The sequence below is a fragment of the Phycomyces blakesleeanus genome (assembly GCF_001638985.1).
Source record: "Phycomyces blakesleeanus NRRL 1555(-) unplaced genomic scaffold PHYBLscaffold_8, whole genome shotgun sequence".
In the NCBI taxonomy this organism is placed as follows: domain Eukaryota; kingdom Fungi; phylum Mucoromycota; class Mucoromycetes; order Mucorales; family Phycomycetaceae; genus Phycomyces; species Phycomyces blakesleeanus.
The window spans coordinates 663,166-679,908 of NW_017265141.1; the positions used below are offsets into that span (position 1 = coordinate 663,166).

Genomic DNA, 16,743 nt, shown 5'->3' on the forward strand with positions numbered 1-16,743 from the left:
ATATGTTTCAAAATAAAACAAAAATACATTAAATTTTTTATTCTTACTCTTGTTATTTGCATATATATTAAATAAATTCATATATACATAGTAAAGTGAAAGTGTTGGAAGATTTGATTTTGGAGATCGAGATTGAGAAAGAGAATATTATGAAATATAGTGAAACAAAAGATTCTTTTATACCTTTTTTATTAGACTTTTTGAAGACGTGATATGAAAATATGAACTATTTTCTGTTTTAGATTTTTTCAATTTAATTCCCAGTATTTTTTTTTTCAGAAGACAAAGATTTTTATATTTATACTCAATTTTTTTTTCCTGTTTTTTCTTTTTTTCTTTTTTTTTCTTTTTTTTCCTTTGTTTTTTTTGTCTGCCTTTTTGCTTCTTTTCTCTTTATTTAATAGCTTTCCTTTTATTCATACAATCAGGTAAAGAAATGTGATGTCTTTAAACTGATCTACTGTACTTAATTATTTTTGTTTTTGTTTTTGTTTTTATATTTCTCTTTTTCTAGATCTACTAACCTTCTAATAATTTTTGAGACACTTCTTTATCTATCAATAGGTTTATTCATATGGTTGGATATGTCTTACTCTTAAACATAAAGGTAAAACAAGTCAAACATGCTCTAGTTTTATATTAATTTGTTTCTCATCTGTTAGCAGATATATGTCCTGTGCATGATTACACATATCTACTGCGGCAATGTACTCGGTAAGCTTACAAAATTATATATGTGTTTTTATACTAATACTATATCTATTTGAATATATCACAGTATACAACAAGTCCATTCTTTCAATTTTGGAGAATTATTAGCGTCATTTATTGAGGTCAGTATATCTCTTATATTAACAGCTATTATCAATGTTAAAATCATTCTTTATAGTTATTGCCTGTAGTATATACACAACAATTATAACTCTGGCATACTTGGCTGTAAGTATATATATATTTCTTTAAATACAAAACATATTAATTAACTTTTTAATTAACTTTCTTTTTGTAGTAAATGGTAACAATTATATTTATATCAGATTCTTGACACTACTCTAGCTTATTCTCATTTACTATACTATTCTTATATTCACTATTATTATAAACTCTCTCTTTTTATCAATGGTATCTAAACTATCTAATCTTAAAATAGTTGAGAGCTATGTGTATACTATATTATTATGCAATATAATTCAAGAGAATTATTTTTTTACAAAATAAACAAGCCCCATTTGTAAACTATTTCTCAGATACTGTTTTAAAGAAGTATGAGAAGACTATCTTTCAGTCAATCAAATGAGAGTACTGAAGTTTATCTATAAAATAAGGTCCAATAGAATTGATTAAAAGCTGAGAAAAGTATTACTTTCCTCTGAAGAAAGTATCAGCTTTACTTCTTTTTCTTGCCTTTTTAAGAACAATGAAATTCTGTGCTGTACATAAAAAAGATAAAAGATCTATTTTCATTTTAATCTGCGTTTCTGAGCTGGCATATTAAGGTAGTACTATATGACTTTTTTAGCACAATTCTTTCACATAGGATTAATGTCCTTATTTCTTAGATTTAATAAGAACTATATCATAATGTCAAGAATACCCAAATCCTGAGTTTAATTAATTCTTTCACTCGGGATTTGGTACTCTTTCACATAGAGGAAATTGAACACTTTTTCCAGTGTTGGTCTCAAAACATCAGCTAAATAAACATGTAAATACAAATAAAAGCAAATAAGTTAGAAAGTATACAGTCGCAGAACAGAAAATTTGGTCGTTTTATATTTCCGCTATTTATTTCATAATATACCCTTATACTTCACTTTACTCAATCTGCTAAATTCAATAAAATCTTTTTAATATAATGCCTAGACAACGAAGCAGTAAACCTCACAAGCCATTTGAAAGGCTTTCAGAAGTTGAAAAAGGAATCTTAATTGGACTTCATGAAGATGACATGAAGATTTCTGACATTGCAAGAAAAAAGGAAATACCAAGAACTACTGTCACGCGTATCATAAAAAATATAACGAAACCAGATCTGCTACTAATAAGAAGCTAACAGGAAGACCTTCTAAATTAACTGCTAGAGATAAAAGACATCTCTTCTTGGATGTCAAACGGAATCGCCATCAAAACTTGGTTGAAATGGCAGACTTGATTAAGGAAAAGACTGGAAAAAAAGTCAGTACAAAAACTATCAGCCGAATGTTGCACAAGATGAATCTAGCCTACCGTGTAACCAAATCAAAGCCTCTTCTAACTAAGGAGCACATTGCCAAATGTTGTGCTTGGTATAGAAAAATAAAAGGTTGGAAAAAATAGTGGGATACTGTCATTTGGACAGACGAAGCAACCTTTACCCTTTTCAAGAAAAACGGTTGTAGTCATGTATGGCGGGAACCAGGAGAGAAATATCATTCAGACTGCTTGACTCCAAAGGTTCCAGAAAATGGAGGTTCTGTATCGCTTTGGGGATATATTTGGTCTGGAGGAGTTGGACCACTGGTTATGCTTAAGGGTAACATGAATGCCCCATTGTATAATGAAGTTCTGGAGAAGGAATTCATGCCCTTCTACCAAAGTCTTCCTAATGTAGAAAAGGGAGACTATCTTTATCAAGAAGATAACGCAAGTTATCATAAGGTTACCTTGGCAGAAAAGTTCAAAAAAGACCTTGGATTAAAGATTTTGGAGTGGCTTCCTAACAGTCTGGACTTGAGTCCAATTGAAAATATCTGAGATCTTCTTGATAACAAAATCCGCGCAAGACAACCTCAGCCTACCACATTGCAACAATTGGAAAATGCTTTGCAAGAAACGTGGAAAGCAATTAGCGTAGAGACTTGTATGATGTTTTGCCTTAATATGCAAAATCGTCTATCTGAACTTAAGATGCATAAATTTAGACCAATCTCTTATTAAAGCTTTTTCAATTTTTTTTTCAATTTATCTATTACATCTTATACAGTTATCTGTGAGAGTACCAGAGATTTATAGAACTTTACTATCTTTTATCATAAATTTAAAGCTACAATATAAGTTGAAGAGTCTTGGCAGGGGTTAAAAATGACCAAATATTCTGTCAGAAGTCTGTACAAGTCAATCTGATGAATTAAAGTAATCTGTTTTAATTTTATCTCTAATACTCTCTGCTTGATATTCTTCTTGGGCTGAGATATTATCACTGGTTCTCTTTTGGGGGATCAAGAGAGTTTTGTATCTTGGATTGAAAGGGCAAGAAAAATTTGATCCCCTGCTGTAACCCAATTGTTTATATAAAGCACAAATAGATCTAGCAGGAGTCATATTGATGTTTGATAAATTGTAATTGGTTTTGTAATTAAGCTAAATTCAAGTGTAAATAGAGATAGAGAAATAGTAAAGAATATATGTAAGATTATTATTTTTTCCAAAAGACATGAACTTTACAGAGATCTGATATATACTCTTTTTCAAAATAACGATTGTACCAATAATGACAGACTTGTCATAATTTAAAATAGATTTGAATCATGTGTAAATCAACAATGTGCTGAAGTAATATGATAATTAGAATAAATTCAAGAGAATATCTTCAAGTAATATTGAATAATAGAGTAAAATCCATGTGTCAAGACGCAGTAAGATGACTTCTTCAAGTAATAATAGCTAAATTAAGTAGAGTATAGCTGTAAAAGTTCATTAGAATGTCTTGTTAAAGTAACAAAAGTAAGGTGACAAAAGAAACAGTCAGTTGTCAAAGTAGCGTAGATTAACCTTTTGGAATTAACATGTGTGTCAAATTACAAATGCTGCAAAAAGTGCATGGTTCAATATAGCTTCTTGAAGTAACAGTATATATAAATTCTTGAATATCCAATTGTCAATGCAAAATCATATGTTTCATTTTACTTTATCAGTTATTATTATAATATGTAGTATATAATATTAGTGATCCTTGCTTTTAAATTAAAAAGTAGTAATAGCTAACACTTTTTTCTTTTTTTATTGTTAATTCATCCAAATCCAGGTATCAGAGCATAGCAAAATTGTAATATACAAAGGGAGCATTATTTTTATTTTATTTTTATTTATTATTTATATTGAATAGCTTTTGGTAATAGTTAAAATGATATATCACCACAGCAGATTTTTTTGTGTAATCTTGTTCCTTAAAAGGATTCTTGTATACGGGGCGAATTTTGCCCATAACAGGAAATTCATTTTTTTGGGGGACTGAAAAGTGGAGGGATGGAGGGACTACTCTCGGCCAATAGATTTCGATTAAAAAATGTACTGCACAATTTCAAAAATGGTTCAAATTTTTAATTTGTTTCAAATAATTTTGAGTTGTAAAAAATTTATTTTTTATTTTCAAAAAAAATTAGGCTAAAAAAAAAGCTAGACTGGATCATAAAATCCACAGGCAGTAGCACACCAGTATATCCATACCACTAGAAACACTAGTAGTATAGCTGTTTGTACTTATGCCTGTAAATTACACGATCGGTTTGTTGCAAACTACTATGTCTAGCTAATCCAAGAGACCTGGTGCCAGAAATGCCAATAAACCCAAAGAGCATAAAGATTTGAATTTTGAGAAAAGCTAAAGCAGAAGAACTAATAATTAGTAATTAAACTTAGTTATATATATTTAACAGAATTTTACCTTTGACTCTATTAAGGCATTTGCAATAAAAGGCAGTCAAATCTCTGCAAGTGAGGAGTAAATAGTTAGTCTTCTGTTGCTTTGTAAGAGAAACATGTAGTTATTACCTCTTTATTGATTTACCGAGATGATGAAAAACTAATTTATAAACTAGAATTGTATGATTAATAAACACAATGACATAAAAAACTTTGATAGCATAAATACCTTTGAGCTTACAGTCTTTAAGCAAAATTCTGCTTCTATAAATACTATAAGCATACTGGAATATCTTACAAATGGAAGCTCATGCAAATAATAAATATTTTGTGGAAAAGTAAAATGAAAAAGAAGACAAAAACACACGATATTTTCTTAAAAGAAAAGAAGTAAAAAAAATTCTAATTGGTCTGCTGACATTAAATATTGATCTTTCCACATTTTATTAATTCAATTATTTTCGCAAAGTCATTTCCTCCCCTTTGTTTTTATAATCAATTTACTATTATGCAAAAGAATACAAGACAAGAAACATATAAAATCGTTAAGGCTTGCCCCCCTAAAAGGCAAGGCGAGCTTAACTTTAGCATCAATTTAGGTGTTTTTACCTGCTCTGAATGCGAAAAAGAGTTTGAAAAGCCTTGGTTACTGAAAAGGCATTCGAAGGTTCACCATATAAGTAATCAAATGGCAACCAATACTGTACTCGACGAACCTGAGCAGGCCGAATTGATAGTCAAGAACACTATTCCGGATGCTAATGCATTTGATTACTCGAGTGATGAAGATGACTCCTCCAGTATTGGGGATGAAGAAGACAACATTGTAGATGAGGAAAACGATATTGTCAATAATTTCTTTGATATTGAAATGAACAGTAATCCAGTTTTCAACGTGTTCTCTGACATGTTTTCTTCTGCTGCTGCTGCTGATGAGGTATCAATGACTGATGATGACTCTGAGATCCCAGAAGAAGTCTTTGAGACAATTGGCACTGTAAATAACCCTACAAGCTGTTATCCTTTTCGCGATCTTCAAACCATGATCCTTTTCACTTTTATTGATGGGGATAATGACATGATCTCCCAGCAAATGTTGAAGAAGATACTGCTTGCAATGAACTTGATCATTAAGATCCAGCAAGAAACTCCCATAGGAAGAACATTTAAGTTACCTCGTTTGGATGCTCTTTTAAATTATCAGGCAAGAAAGAAGTCCAAGATTCCTATCTTTCCTTCACAAAGAATATCAGTACCTGGATCAAATGGGAATGCATTCGCCCACATTAACCTTCTGTCCAACCACTTGAGATTTCTTATGGCAAACCCAAAGAAATCCAAGTTGATCTCGTCCATGCCCAATTGTACCCCAAACCAATCGATCTGTTTAGAACAAGGTAAAAAGTAGAGAACCCACCATCTCTTTCAGCAGCCTATGCACACTGTAAATGGTATAGATGTCTGGTTTGGAAACATCGTTTACTTGAAGACAAACAATTGCAGCATCCGCTTTTTGATTGAATCGTTCCACATGGCAAATAAAAACATTTTTGCGAGAGGTTATCTGGTCAGAGCGATTTCGATTGTATGCTATGGCATTGAGGTTGCTGTTACCAATCTTAGAGTAGAGCAGATCTCTCACGTTGACACCACCCCTGTTGAAAGAGATCACTACTACAGTATCTCAAGTAGCCTTACCAGATTGAGTCCTGCTCATGACTTTCTTCTTTTTGGAGTTCATCCAATGAAGAAGCCTATGCCTCTTTCTGTTTTGCCTGGTAATGTAGATTGCAATGCAGTATTTTACAAAGTTAGGATTGTTTCAATCATTCTTTTTACAGACGACACTTCCGGCAATCGTTCAAAGCAATACAATCTGTTAGAAAGCTGGTTAATGAGATGCGCTGCCTTGCCTTTTAAGGATCGAAATTCAATAGCAAACATCCAGTTTCTTTCTACAATCCCTAAGAAAGATGGTGCAAATGGTATGTCTCTTCTGCCAGCAATTGTTGATGACTTTGAGAAACTCGAGAAAGGTGTAAAAATGTTCTCTGTTGAAGACAATGAGTATGTTCTGGTTGTTGCTCCCATCCTTTGGATTGAGGCTGACATGCCATGTCATTCAGAACTTTGTGGATTGCTTGGGCCGGCCACCACATTTCCTTGCATAAGATGCTACATCGAACTTAGACGTGCAAAAGTCTTTGTGAAGGACTTGTCCTACTTCTGTGAGTGCCATGAGAGACGAACTCAAGAGCACTATGTTCTTGCAAACTCGTCACCTGGCAGAGACACTGAGATCCCAAATGCTCTGAAAATTGGAATGAACACGCCTGCAAACAAGATAAGCTTTAGAGATCGTTTGACTGGCCGCTTATTAGAATTGCAGTCGTTTGATCCAGAAAAGGATACACCAGTGGAAATCCTTCACACAATACTTCTTGATGTTGCAAAGTATATGGTGATTGACTTGGTTAAGGTCGTGCTTAAGAATGACACAGTCACAATAGCAAGACTTTCAGAATTCTTGACAGATTACACGCGATCAACTGGTCTATCAAGAAAGTTCACCCGAAACTTGAGACATAGTGGTTCATTTCTTGGTAGAGATTTCAAGGTTCTGCTTCAAATACTTCCTGTAATTCTGATTACAGAATTCACTGGAAATCATGAGCTAGACCTTGTAATACCATGCTTTGTTGAACTTGGTCGATTGTGTTCTCTGGTATTTGTTCGTCAGGTGACATCAGACTTTGATAACTATATTATCAGAGTAGATAATGCAGTGAAGCGCTTGATCAGAGCATTGTTTGACTATGATAAAGGAACTAAGAAGAGCTCCACAAGGCATATTGCACCAAGCCGAAAGTTCATTACTTGACACATCTCAAGGAAGATATAATTCGTTTTGGCCCAGCCCTCAATTATGAAACAGAAAAGGGCGAACAGTTAAATAAGCACATTCACAAACATCTGTTTCATATGAATTGCCAAACCACTTCCAGGGATGTTTGCCTAAAGTTTGCAAAGCAGGTAGCATTACAACATGTAATTGACGGCGGGTCATGAATTAATAGCTCTGGCAACTGAGAGAAGTCTGGAACTGGAATAGAGAGGTTCATTAAGGACAACAATGAATTCTTGTTCTATTACACCTTCTTTGGCGGCTCGAGAGAGCTAAAGGACAACAACGACACTGGAGATATTGAAGATGATGCCATCAAAAACAACAGTTTTGGCACATTTGTTTTTAAAGATAATTCAATCTCTCACCCTCGTATAGGGCTTGTCTCAGGCTCTGTTGTTAAGTTTCTTAGCATTGTTCCTCATACAGATAATGACAGAAACAATAACTATGCCAAGGCTGTAATGACAGGTGAGCATTCTGATGTTGCTAACATGAATCTCGTTTGTAAGTTAGATTTGCACATTTTCTGCAACTCATTTTACATTGTAAATTTGAGCAAGTTTGGTTCCTACTGGTTCATTTTCAATAATATTCTTTTTGATGAATAAAATAATGCTACTTCTTTATTATTATTATTATAATTATTATTTGAACCTTCTGTTTTCTTCTTCTCAACATCAATTTTTTTGTGTAATTTCTGTGAAGTCATTTTTTGGTTACAAACCAACCCCCAACTTTCCTTAATAAATTCTTTGTCTCACTTGAACACTTTCTGACTTCCCTAACAGTTTTTTTTCTTACTTTAAAAGCCCACAAGTAGTACTGAACTTAATTTTATCCTTTATTTGGATGAAAAAAATTGAGTACGAAAACAAATTACAATATTTTGGCCTCTAAGCCAATCATATTGCTTAGGTGCCAATTTTCACCCAAAATGATAACAAAAATCTCTGGTGGTGATACATATATTCTCTTTATTCTTTAGATCAATATATTTTTATTACAATTACTATACAATTAAAAATGACCTGATTTTATTTATTTATATATAATTTATAAGTATAATCATAATAATAGTTGGTAGTAATAAGAAAAGAAATTTAAAGATGCTCAAAGCAAACAGTGATTTTATAGTAAACAAATTTTGCTATATGGATATGATTTACATTACAATAGAGATTTATCAATAATTAAGATATTGAATGCAATTGAAAGATGATTAGATTCCATATAACTCATGTGCAGAGTATCTCTCTTTCTTTTTAATGATTTGAATGTAAGTCATATGATTTATAACTTCCTTTCTTTTTAACTGTTTGAATATAAGTCATGTGATTTATAACTTCCTTTCTTTTTAATGATTTGATAAGTCATGTGATTTATAACTTCATTTCTTTTTAACGGTTTGATAAGTCATGTGATTTATAACTTCCTTTCTTTTTAACTGTTTTAAAAGTGCGATTGTAAGTCATGTGATATACAGGGCCTGTTGATTTTAATAATATGTATGATAATAGCTACTGCAGATAATGCGCAGTATTAGTGTAGAAAACTATATAAGATAATTTAATTTGTATCAATAGAAAATATCTTTTATTCTCTCTTTGATTTTATGTATACTCTTTAATTCCCAGTGAGTTTGACCTTTTGACTTTGTTATAGTAAAAGTGTCAGAGTAGACATTAGTGTCCAAAATTGGGAATTGCAAGCAACCAGTAATGTTTGACTTTTTAGGATAAAAGATCTTGACATTGCCAATTGGTCTCTTATATATGTTTAAGATAGTGAATATACTTGTAGAGAATATTACTGGGCAACAAGCATCTAAGACATATTATTATAGCTATTCTTTTAGCTAGAAATCAAACATCATTTTGTGTAAATACTGGTTTTATCTATTCAATTGGCGCCCATTTCCATCTAATTAGCATCCGTTTCCATCTAATTAGAACCTATTGACATCTGATTGACTTCCATAGAAATTGAATTTGCATCCATTGCCAACTGAATTTGCTCCCATTGGCATCTGAATTTGCTCCCCCCTTTTACTATTGGTGGAAGAGTACATGGCACTCAAATTTTTTATCCTTATACCTTATAATTTTTTTTATATAACCATACACTACAGCAGAGAAAATGGTAACATGTTACCACTTTGGTAACATAACTGCCATTTTTTACTTAATAAAAAATGGCAGTTATGACTCTGTATAAGGCCAAAACAGGCACTGTTACCATTTTTTACATAGTGAAAAATGGCAGTTATTTATTATGTAAAAAGCCAAAACAAGCACTGTTACCATTTTTTTCATAATAAAAAATGACAGTTATTTATATGTAAAAAGCCAAAACAGGCACTGTTACCATTTTTTCAAAAAAAAAATCAAGCATCCTTCCTTTCCTTTATTACATTCTTTCTTTTGTTCTATTGCTTTCAATTCTAGCACAACCTCTTGTTTTTTCTTTGCGGCTTTAACAGAATGGTCTGTTTTTTATTATACAGTATTGAATTGGGTTTAATTGAATTCAATCTTTATTTCAATGCATGTTTTATTAAATGAAAATGATAATAATAATAGTAATAATGAAAAAACAATTCCATTGGCCACTTGCAATAAAAAATGGTTCTGTTTAGCTACTGCAAAACGTATGCAGTAAAACACTACTATTCAAATTGTATTTCATATACTTTGGGTATTCTAATATATCTTAGATAGCACTTATTATTTTTTACCAATTTCTACAAATATACTAATATTAGAGAAAAAACTTAAAATAAATAAATAGATATAATATTATTATAATGCTTACCTTTATATAATATGCTTACTTGTTCAGTAAAATAAGCATTTACTCTAAGAATATATATATATATTAAAGAATGTATTAATATTTAAGATCTATATATAAGAAAAGCAATAAAACATAAGCACTATAGAAAGTCGTTATCGTAGAAGAAGAAAAACTTGAGCAAAGATTCAAGTCATGTAACATGAAGCTAATTCAAATCTGATTCATACAACTGAAATAAGCATCTTGTTAGAAAGCTCAAAGTGTTTATTCTACTCAATATACTTACATATAATAGAACGACTCCCGAGTATAATATATCAGTACAAAAATATTACTATTAATTTTTTTCTCAAAAAAAAAAGCTATATACTATTTCCTTTTATATTTGAATGTAACGGAATTGTAGATGCTGTACATTAGCTTCAAATTCTTGTAATCACAACATTAGCAATCATATGAAAGAGGTCAATAAAGTTTTTATATGAAAGAAAAAAGGAATAAAAAACATAAAAAGAAAAATGACTAGATAAGAAAAAAATGCACTAAAGACAGACTAAAACAATCAAACTCTGCCAATCACAGCAGCCAAACTACGATCTTCGGCTTCTCTTGCGAGCAGGCTCAACACTTGCTGTGAGTGGAGGAGACCTACATAAAAGAGTAAAAAGTTTATATTAGTTTTGTATTAACAGTGCATGAGAAAAAGCAACAATGGTAACTTACAGCACATCTGCCATTATGGGCGACTCAACATCACCAGTTTCTGACATATCAGGAGAAGAAAGCGAAGAATCACTTATGTCTCGCTGTGTCTATAACATAATAAAAGGAAACGATGTTAATTAAAGTTTACAATATATAGATTTGTTAATTGATAAACTTACTTTGTTCTTCTCTGCCATTCTTCTCTTGTGCATCTGGTTGTCGCTCTTGAAGCTTTCCCAAAGAAGACTTCTTGCACACCACATTCTTTTACATTGGTGGATGTGCAATCCACCATTCTTTACCAACCTCTCCAAATGCATCATGTAGTATTCCCTGTTTTTCTCTGGGATATTATTCCATTCTTTTGAGGCCACAGGATAGTCTTTGTCAATGATATCATGCTTTACGATACGGCCTAATGTTTTGAGATGCAGTCTTTTTACTGTCAAATCATGGTCTGAAAGAGGGACTAATGGGGGCAAAGGCTGCCCTTGTGGAAATTCTTTGTAGTGCGCCTTCCAGTTCTGCTCGTGAAGAATCTGAAGCAACAGATTGTATTTTTGTGCTTTGTTTTTTCCATTGAACTTGCTGCCAGTATTGATTACTTGCTTACCGAGCTGATCAGAGTACTCTGTGAGCTGGGCTCTTTTCACAAACTTGGCAATGCACTCAAGAGCTACAAAAAATATATGACAATATTAATAAAGTAAATAAACATCTAAGCACAGAATATATATGACTTACAGCTCTGCTCAATAATGCTTTGTTGCATTATAGTTAGATCTTTCACACTGACCGCTGGTGCAAATTGATTACTGAATTGCCTTTGAAGCTCACGCAATGCTTGCTTGATTTCAGCAAGATCAACCTCAATCTTTTGAATTGAGTTGAGGAGAGTTGTGTTAATATCGGACATGTTTAAGTTTTTTTTAGCTATAAGCAGTGAGTTGAAAAGAAAAGATGATAGTTTAGACAAGTAAAATAAGAGCGATTTGAGTTTGAGAAAGGCAATGATTTATTACAAGCAATTGATAGCTATTTATATGAAAAAGATACAGACAGATGTACAAACAAAACATATAAAAGAAGGTATACTTATGTACTTGTATATACCTGTCTGCACCTGTCTGCAGTAGCTCATGTGAACATGATACAGTCTTTTTATGTCAAACACAACAAAACTGTAAGAAATATAAAGGTAAAATGAATTAGACTTTAAATCAATATTATATTTATAAATGTTCATACTTTGCACCGTCTACATATTAAACGTTTTAAAGTATATGATATAATAATATAACTCTATACATATTGCAGATATAGCATGATATTTGGTTAAAGTTCTCAATGACAAAACCCTGTACCAGTTAAAATTATAAATTTAAATATACTCTACAGTAGCTATATAACATCTGAACATCATATAGTTAATTAGCCCCTTTTTATCAACATTAAAGTAAATGTTATGATACTCAAATCCTTATCATACTTATTAACATTATTGACTAAAACGCGTTTTGATTGATGCTGTTATCAAAGATAAAAATAATTTTAACTGTCATTACTATTATTTACCAAGGGGCATTTTTGACTGAAACCGTACATTTTTGAAAAAGATGTGCTTTAACTCACATTGGCACTTTCAATTAACACCTCTTTTAATCAGCAGTGCTTATCTTGATGATGTCAGTAAAAGAGTATCAGACTATAGCCCTCATTATTTATATCTATTTCTTTAAGTTTTATACATAAACAAGAAAATAATGCTATTAGCTAAATATATTTACTATCTCAAAAATACTATTATTACAACACAGATAATATAAATATGTCTTTTCTATCAATGTGTTTAGACAGTACTACTTTTTTTTTAACTGTTAATTATTAGAAGGCTGTTTTTCTTTGCCTTTGGTATTAGAGAGTAATTGATAATTTATTTAAAAAAAAACATAAATTATTTGGTTGTTAATTATTCTAAATATACATATACCTCTTTATAAAGCCCAAAGAATATCTAATTGCTCACAAGTAAAGAGTACGTGTCTGTTTCACTGGTGCTCTTTTAATAGTATCTCCTTGTCAACCAAGAAGTATTTTAATTTACATCATAATTATTAATGAAGAAGAATCTTTCCAACCACGGGAATTATTTACTGACAGATGTTTTATCTAGCATTGACATTACTGTAATTATTGCTATATCATCACTATGAGAGAGAAAAAGAAAAAGAGCTACAAGCATTTTGGTTAAAAAATAAAAAGTATATAAAGATGTCTTTTACATTTAATGAATAGCACCAAAATCCTCTTCGCAGTTTTATTTTATATATTACATATGTATCAGCCCAACCAATATGTCTTCTTTCAACACCAGCCAGCAGAGAGATAGAATATCTACACAGCAATACCAATGTGATCAATGTGTCTTATTTTTTGATAACTGCCAGAAGCTGCAAAACCACAAGAGAATTCACAGATGAGATTCAGCAACAATGACTGAAATTGGCCAGTCTATTCCGGATGATATTGACATGTACCATGACAAAAATGATACTAGTAATGAAGATGAATCTGTTAGCAATTCAGATAATGAAAAGAGCTGTAATTGTATTATTTATTTTCCAATTACTAAATAATATATTACAGAATATACTATGGAGTCTATGGAGCTTGATAATACTATTTCATATAAGTGCACATGTAATTTTGAGGACAGTGAGGGTGAAGCTCACATTTATGACAGCAGCCAAATCAGTACAAATACTTTTACCAAGGCCGAGTTGATGAGTATTCATCTGTCTCAATTGATGCTACAGCATAGAATTGCTAAAGCAGCATATAGAGACCTTGTTCGATTTATAAACACTGTTATCCGAGACCATAATGATATAATGATAGGTAAAATATTATATTTTCTGTTACCTTGTACTTTAATTCCAGATCACTAACATGTAGTGATATCGTTTTTTTAGAACCTGGAGCTAAGATCAGTCATGGCAAAACTGTTGATACTTTGCTCAAGTCAAAGTCAAGTGTCAAGGGCCATGAGTATGATGTCTGCTCTAGTGGTTGTCAATTGTATGGCATTAATGACAACCAGGAATCTTGTGTTGACTGTGGCAAACCGCGATACAAGACTGATCCCAATCAAAGTCAGACACCAGCTGCCAGTATGAAACTTTTGTCAGTCGGGAATATGCTTTCTCAAATGTTGGCAGATCCAGCCACAAGAGAACTCCTCTGTTACAGAGCAAACCAGGAATCTGTAGCTGGTCAGCTAACCAACATTTTGGATGGTGACAATTACAAGCAGTTGGTGCAGCAGGGCCTGTTCTCCAATCCCAATGTTATTGCCATTAGGCTTTATACTGATAGGTTTGTCAATCAAAAGAAAGGCAAAAACTCATATACCAGCATCTATTGCATAATATTCAATCTAGACCCATTCATCAGGTAATTAATTAATTTATTACTATTTATTATTATTATTACAATTTTTTAAAAAAAAGTTACTAATAAAATACTTAGATATACCAACAAATACCTTTTGTAACTGGCAATCTTGCCTGGCTCCAAAAAGCCAACTCATTTGGACTCCTTTCTTATACCTATCATCAATGAATTGCGAGATCTTGAGGCGCATGGCTTGGTTGTCAAGCACAATGGAGTGGAGTTTTGCAGATCCAAGGTCTATCTGATGCTTGCTTCTGGCAATATTCCAGCTGTAGCTGATATGGCCCACATTGGTTCCCATACAAGTTTATTTAGTTATTGTTTTTGTGAGACTAAAGGCAAATGCCCTACTAACAGACGGCATGGCATGTACTTTGATGACATTTCCGCCCGGTTAAGACCTTTTGGAGACTTCAAAGTAGGCAACCCTGTAAGTATACAAATGTTCAATTAGCCATCTTTTTTTTATACTAAATAACTGCTTGTAATAGTCGAAGAACATATACTAGCCGAGCATATATATCCAACTCTCAACCTTCTCTGGATCATCATTTTTTGCATTAGATGAACTTCATTTAATTACAAGAGGGATTGGAAAGCTTGTGTATGACCTGATTACCGTCACCCTCACAAAGGAAACCAAATTTTATTATACCCATCCAGACAATACCCTCAATACTACCGAATACCCTTTTCATATACCAAGAGCAGACCTTGTAACAATTGGAAACTGTATCACCAGCTCACGAAAATATATACCCACCTCATTTCAAGGCAGTTTTGATAATGTATTTGCCAAGATCGATGGTATTCGCGCAGTTGACTGGCTTGACTTTCTCTTATACCTTGTCCCCACTTTGGTTGTGCCTTATTTATCAAATAGGGCTGTCAAAACAGCTCTATTATCTCTCGTGAAAGGCTGTGCGCTTGCCTTGCAATAGACGTTGACATCAGAATTGCTTGATGAGATGGAGTCGTAAGTTATTATACGTCTCATATATTATCATTACAAATAGCTGATTGTTACTATTTTTTAAATATTAATACTAGATACTTCAAGCACTGGCACTCGTTTTTATACCAACAAGTCCAGAATAATACCCTGTCTCATAGTGTTTTCCGACCAGTGCAACATTACCTGGTCCATATACCCTATATCATCAAGCAGCAAGGCCCCCTGCGATGCTACTCCACTCGCTCAATAGAGAGAGTTATTGGTGTCTTCTCGAAATTGATAAAGTCCAAATCAAAGGGTGGCCAAAACGCCAGTTTTCTCGTCAAGCAATTTGCGATTCACAATTATACCAGCACGGCAATCAGCATCTGTGATGAAGTCAACCTCATTCGGCCAAAGCCATATGGAAGAGAGAGCTACATGGACCTTCCTAATGATCCTAGTGGTGCGCAGTTGTGGGAGCTGTTTCATCAGTTGGTTAATTTGAATGATGATTCGGTGGAAGGTGTAGGCAGCCCTAGTGTGAAGGAAGCTTTATCGAAATATTACCAGAGAACAACAGGCTTGACTGGCCACGAGTTTGGTGACTCTGTTGTTGTTGTAGCTACACATCTGTGAATGGACTCGACTGTATATTCCTCATGCATGTACCAAAGAAAGAAAAACGAGACCAGCCGTGGCAACTATTACGTGATGTTTACTTGCTCCTATAGAAAGTATAATATTTTTCGATATATAATCAAAAGTTGCTTACATTCTATTTATTTATTTATTTTAGCAACCGTAATGTAATTGTTCACAGCTGGCTCGTCGGTACAGTACAGTTCTACTTTCAGCATGTAGATTTCCATGGCTTTCCACACTTTCTTGCTTTCGTGGAGGTCATGAAGGAACATGACGCAGCTGACCATGACTCATCAGTACCTATCGTCAAACAATGGTCACAAAGCACCTGTACACTAGGCCACCAAACACAACCAACATATGCAGTTATAAGTGTAAATGTCATTTGTCATCAAGTTGGTCTGGTCCAATACCCACCGAATGGAAACCAGTTTTATGTAATCGCACCCTATTATATCTTTAACAACAACATGTGCATTACTAAAGGCAATCTTTCCATTCTGTAATCCTTTTTATTTTTATCTTATTTTTCTATATGCTCTATATTCTTATATCTTTTATATTTTTTATATTATCCTTGTATCTTATATTCTTTTTTTAATTTTCTCTATTTCTTATGTTTTTTTTAATCTCTATATGCCCCATCTTTCTTTTCTTCTTTATATACTCCAGTTTTTTTTCTATT

The 16,743-nt window shown here is 32.7% G+C and overlaps 4 protein-coding genes across 4 annotated transcripts; 2 read left to right on the forward strand and 2 right to left on the reverse strand.

Moving 5' to 3' along the window:
- Nucleotides 1–5,128: 5,128 nt before the first annotated feature.
- On the forward strand, nucleotides 5,129–8,136 carry PHYBLDRAFT_144176 (C2H2-type zinc finger transcription factor; the record flags this gene model as incomplete). Its single annotated transcript, XM_018431157.1, has 5 exons — nucleotides 5,129–6,017; nucleotides 6,078–6,398; nucleotides 6,462–7,405; nucleotides 7,513–7,653; nucleotides 7,714–8,136. 5 exons carry the CDS (start codon nucleotides 5,129–5,131, stop codon nucleotides 8,134–8,136), a joined length of 2,718 nt encoding a protein of 905 aa, XP_018292856.1.
- Nucleotides 8,137–8,404: 268 nt separating this feature from the next.
- Nucleotides 8,405–9,596, reverse strand: PHYBLDRAFT_167163 (hypothetical protein; the record flags this gene model as incomplete). Its single annotated transcript, XM_018435576.1, has 3 exons — nucleotides 8,405–8,507; nucleotides 9,181–9,291; nucleotides 9,481–9,596. 3 exons carry the CDS (start codon nucleotides 9,594–9,596, stop codon nucleotides 8,405–8,407), a joined length of 330 nt encoding a protein of 109 aa, XP_018292857.1.
- A 372-nt stretch (nucleotides 9,597–9,968) lies between these two features.
- Nucleotides 9,969–11,942, reverse strand: PHYBLDRAFT_61131 (hypothetical protein; the record flags this gene model as incomplete). Its single annotated transcript, XM_018440756.1, has 7 exons — nucleotides 9,969–10,013; nucleotides 10,263–10,268; nucleotides 10,359–10,383; nucleotides 10,916–10,969; nucleotides 11,045–11,133; nucleotides 11,206–11,702; nucleotides 11,771–11,942. The coding sequence occupies 7 exons, from the start codon at nucleotides 11,940–11,942 to the stop codon at nucleotides 9,969–9,971; spliced, it is 888 nt and encodes a 295-aa protein (XP_018292858.1).
- Nucleotides 11,943–13,518: 1,576 nt separating this feature from the next.
- On the forward strand, nucleotides 13,519–16,564 carry PHYBLDRAFT_61130 (hypothetical protein; the record flags this gene model as incomplete). Its single annotated transcript, XM_018440755.1, has 9 exons — nucleotides 13,519–13,582; nucleotides 13,673–13,924; nucleotides 13,999–14,401; nucleotides 14,467–14,479; nucleotides 14,607–14,909; nucleotides 14,989–15,390; nucleotides 15,421–15,455; nucleotides 15,530–16,048; nucleotides 16,213–16,564. 9 exons carry the CDS (start codon nucleotides 13,519–13,521, stop codon nucleotides 16,562–16,564), a joined length of 2,343 nt encoding a protein of 780 aa, XP_018292859.1.
- Nucleotides 16,565–16,743: the final 179 nt, after the last annotated feature.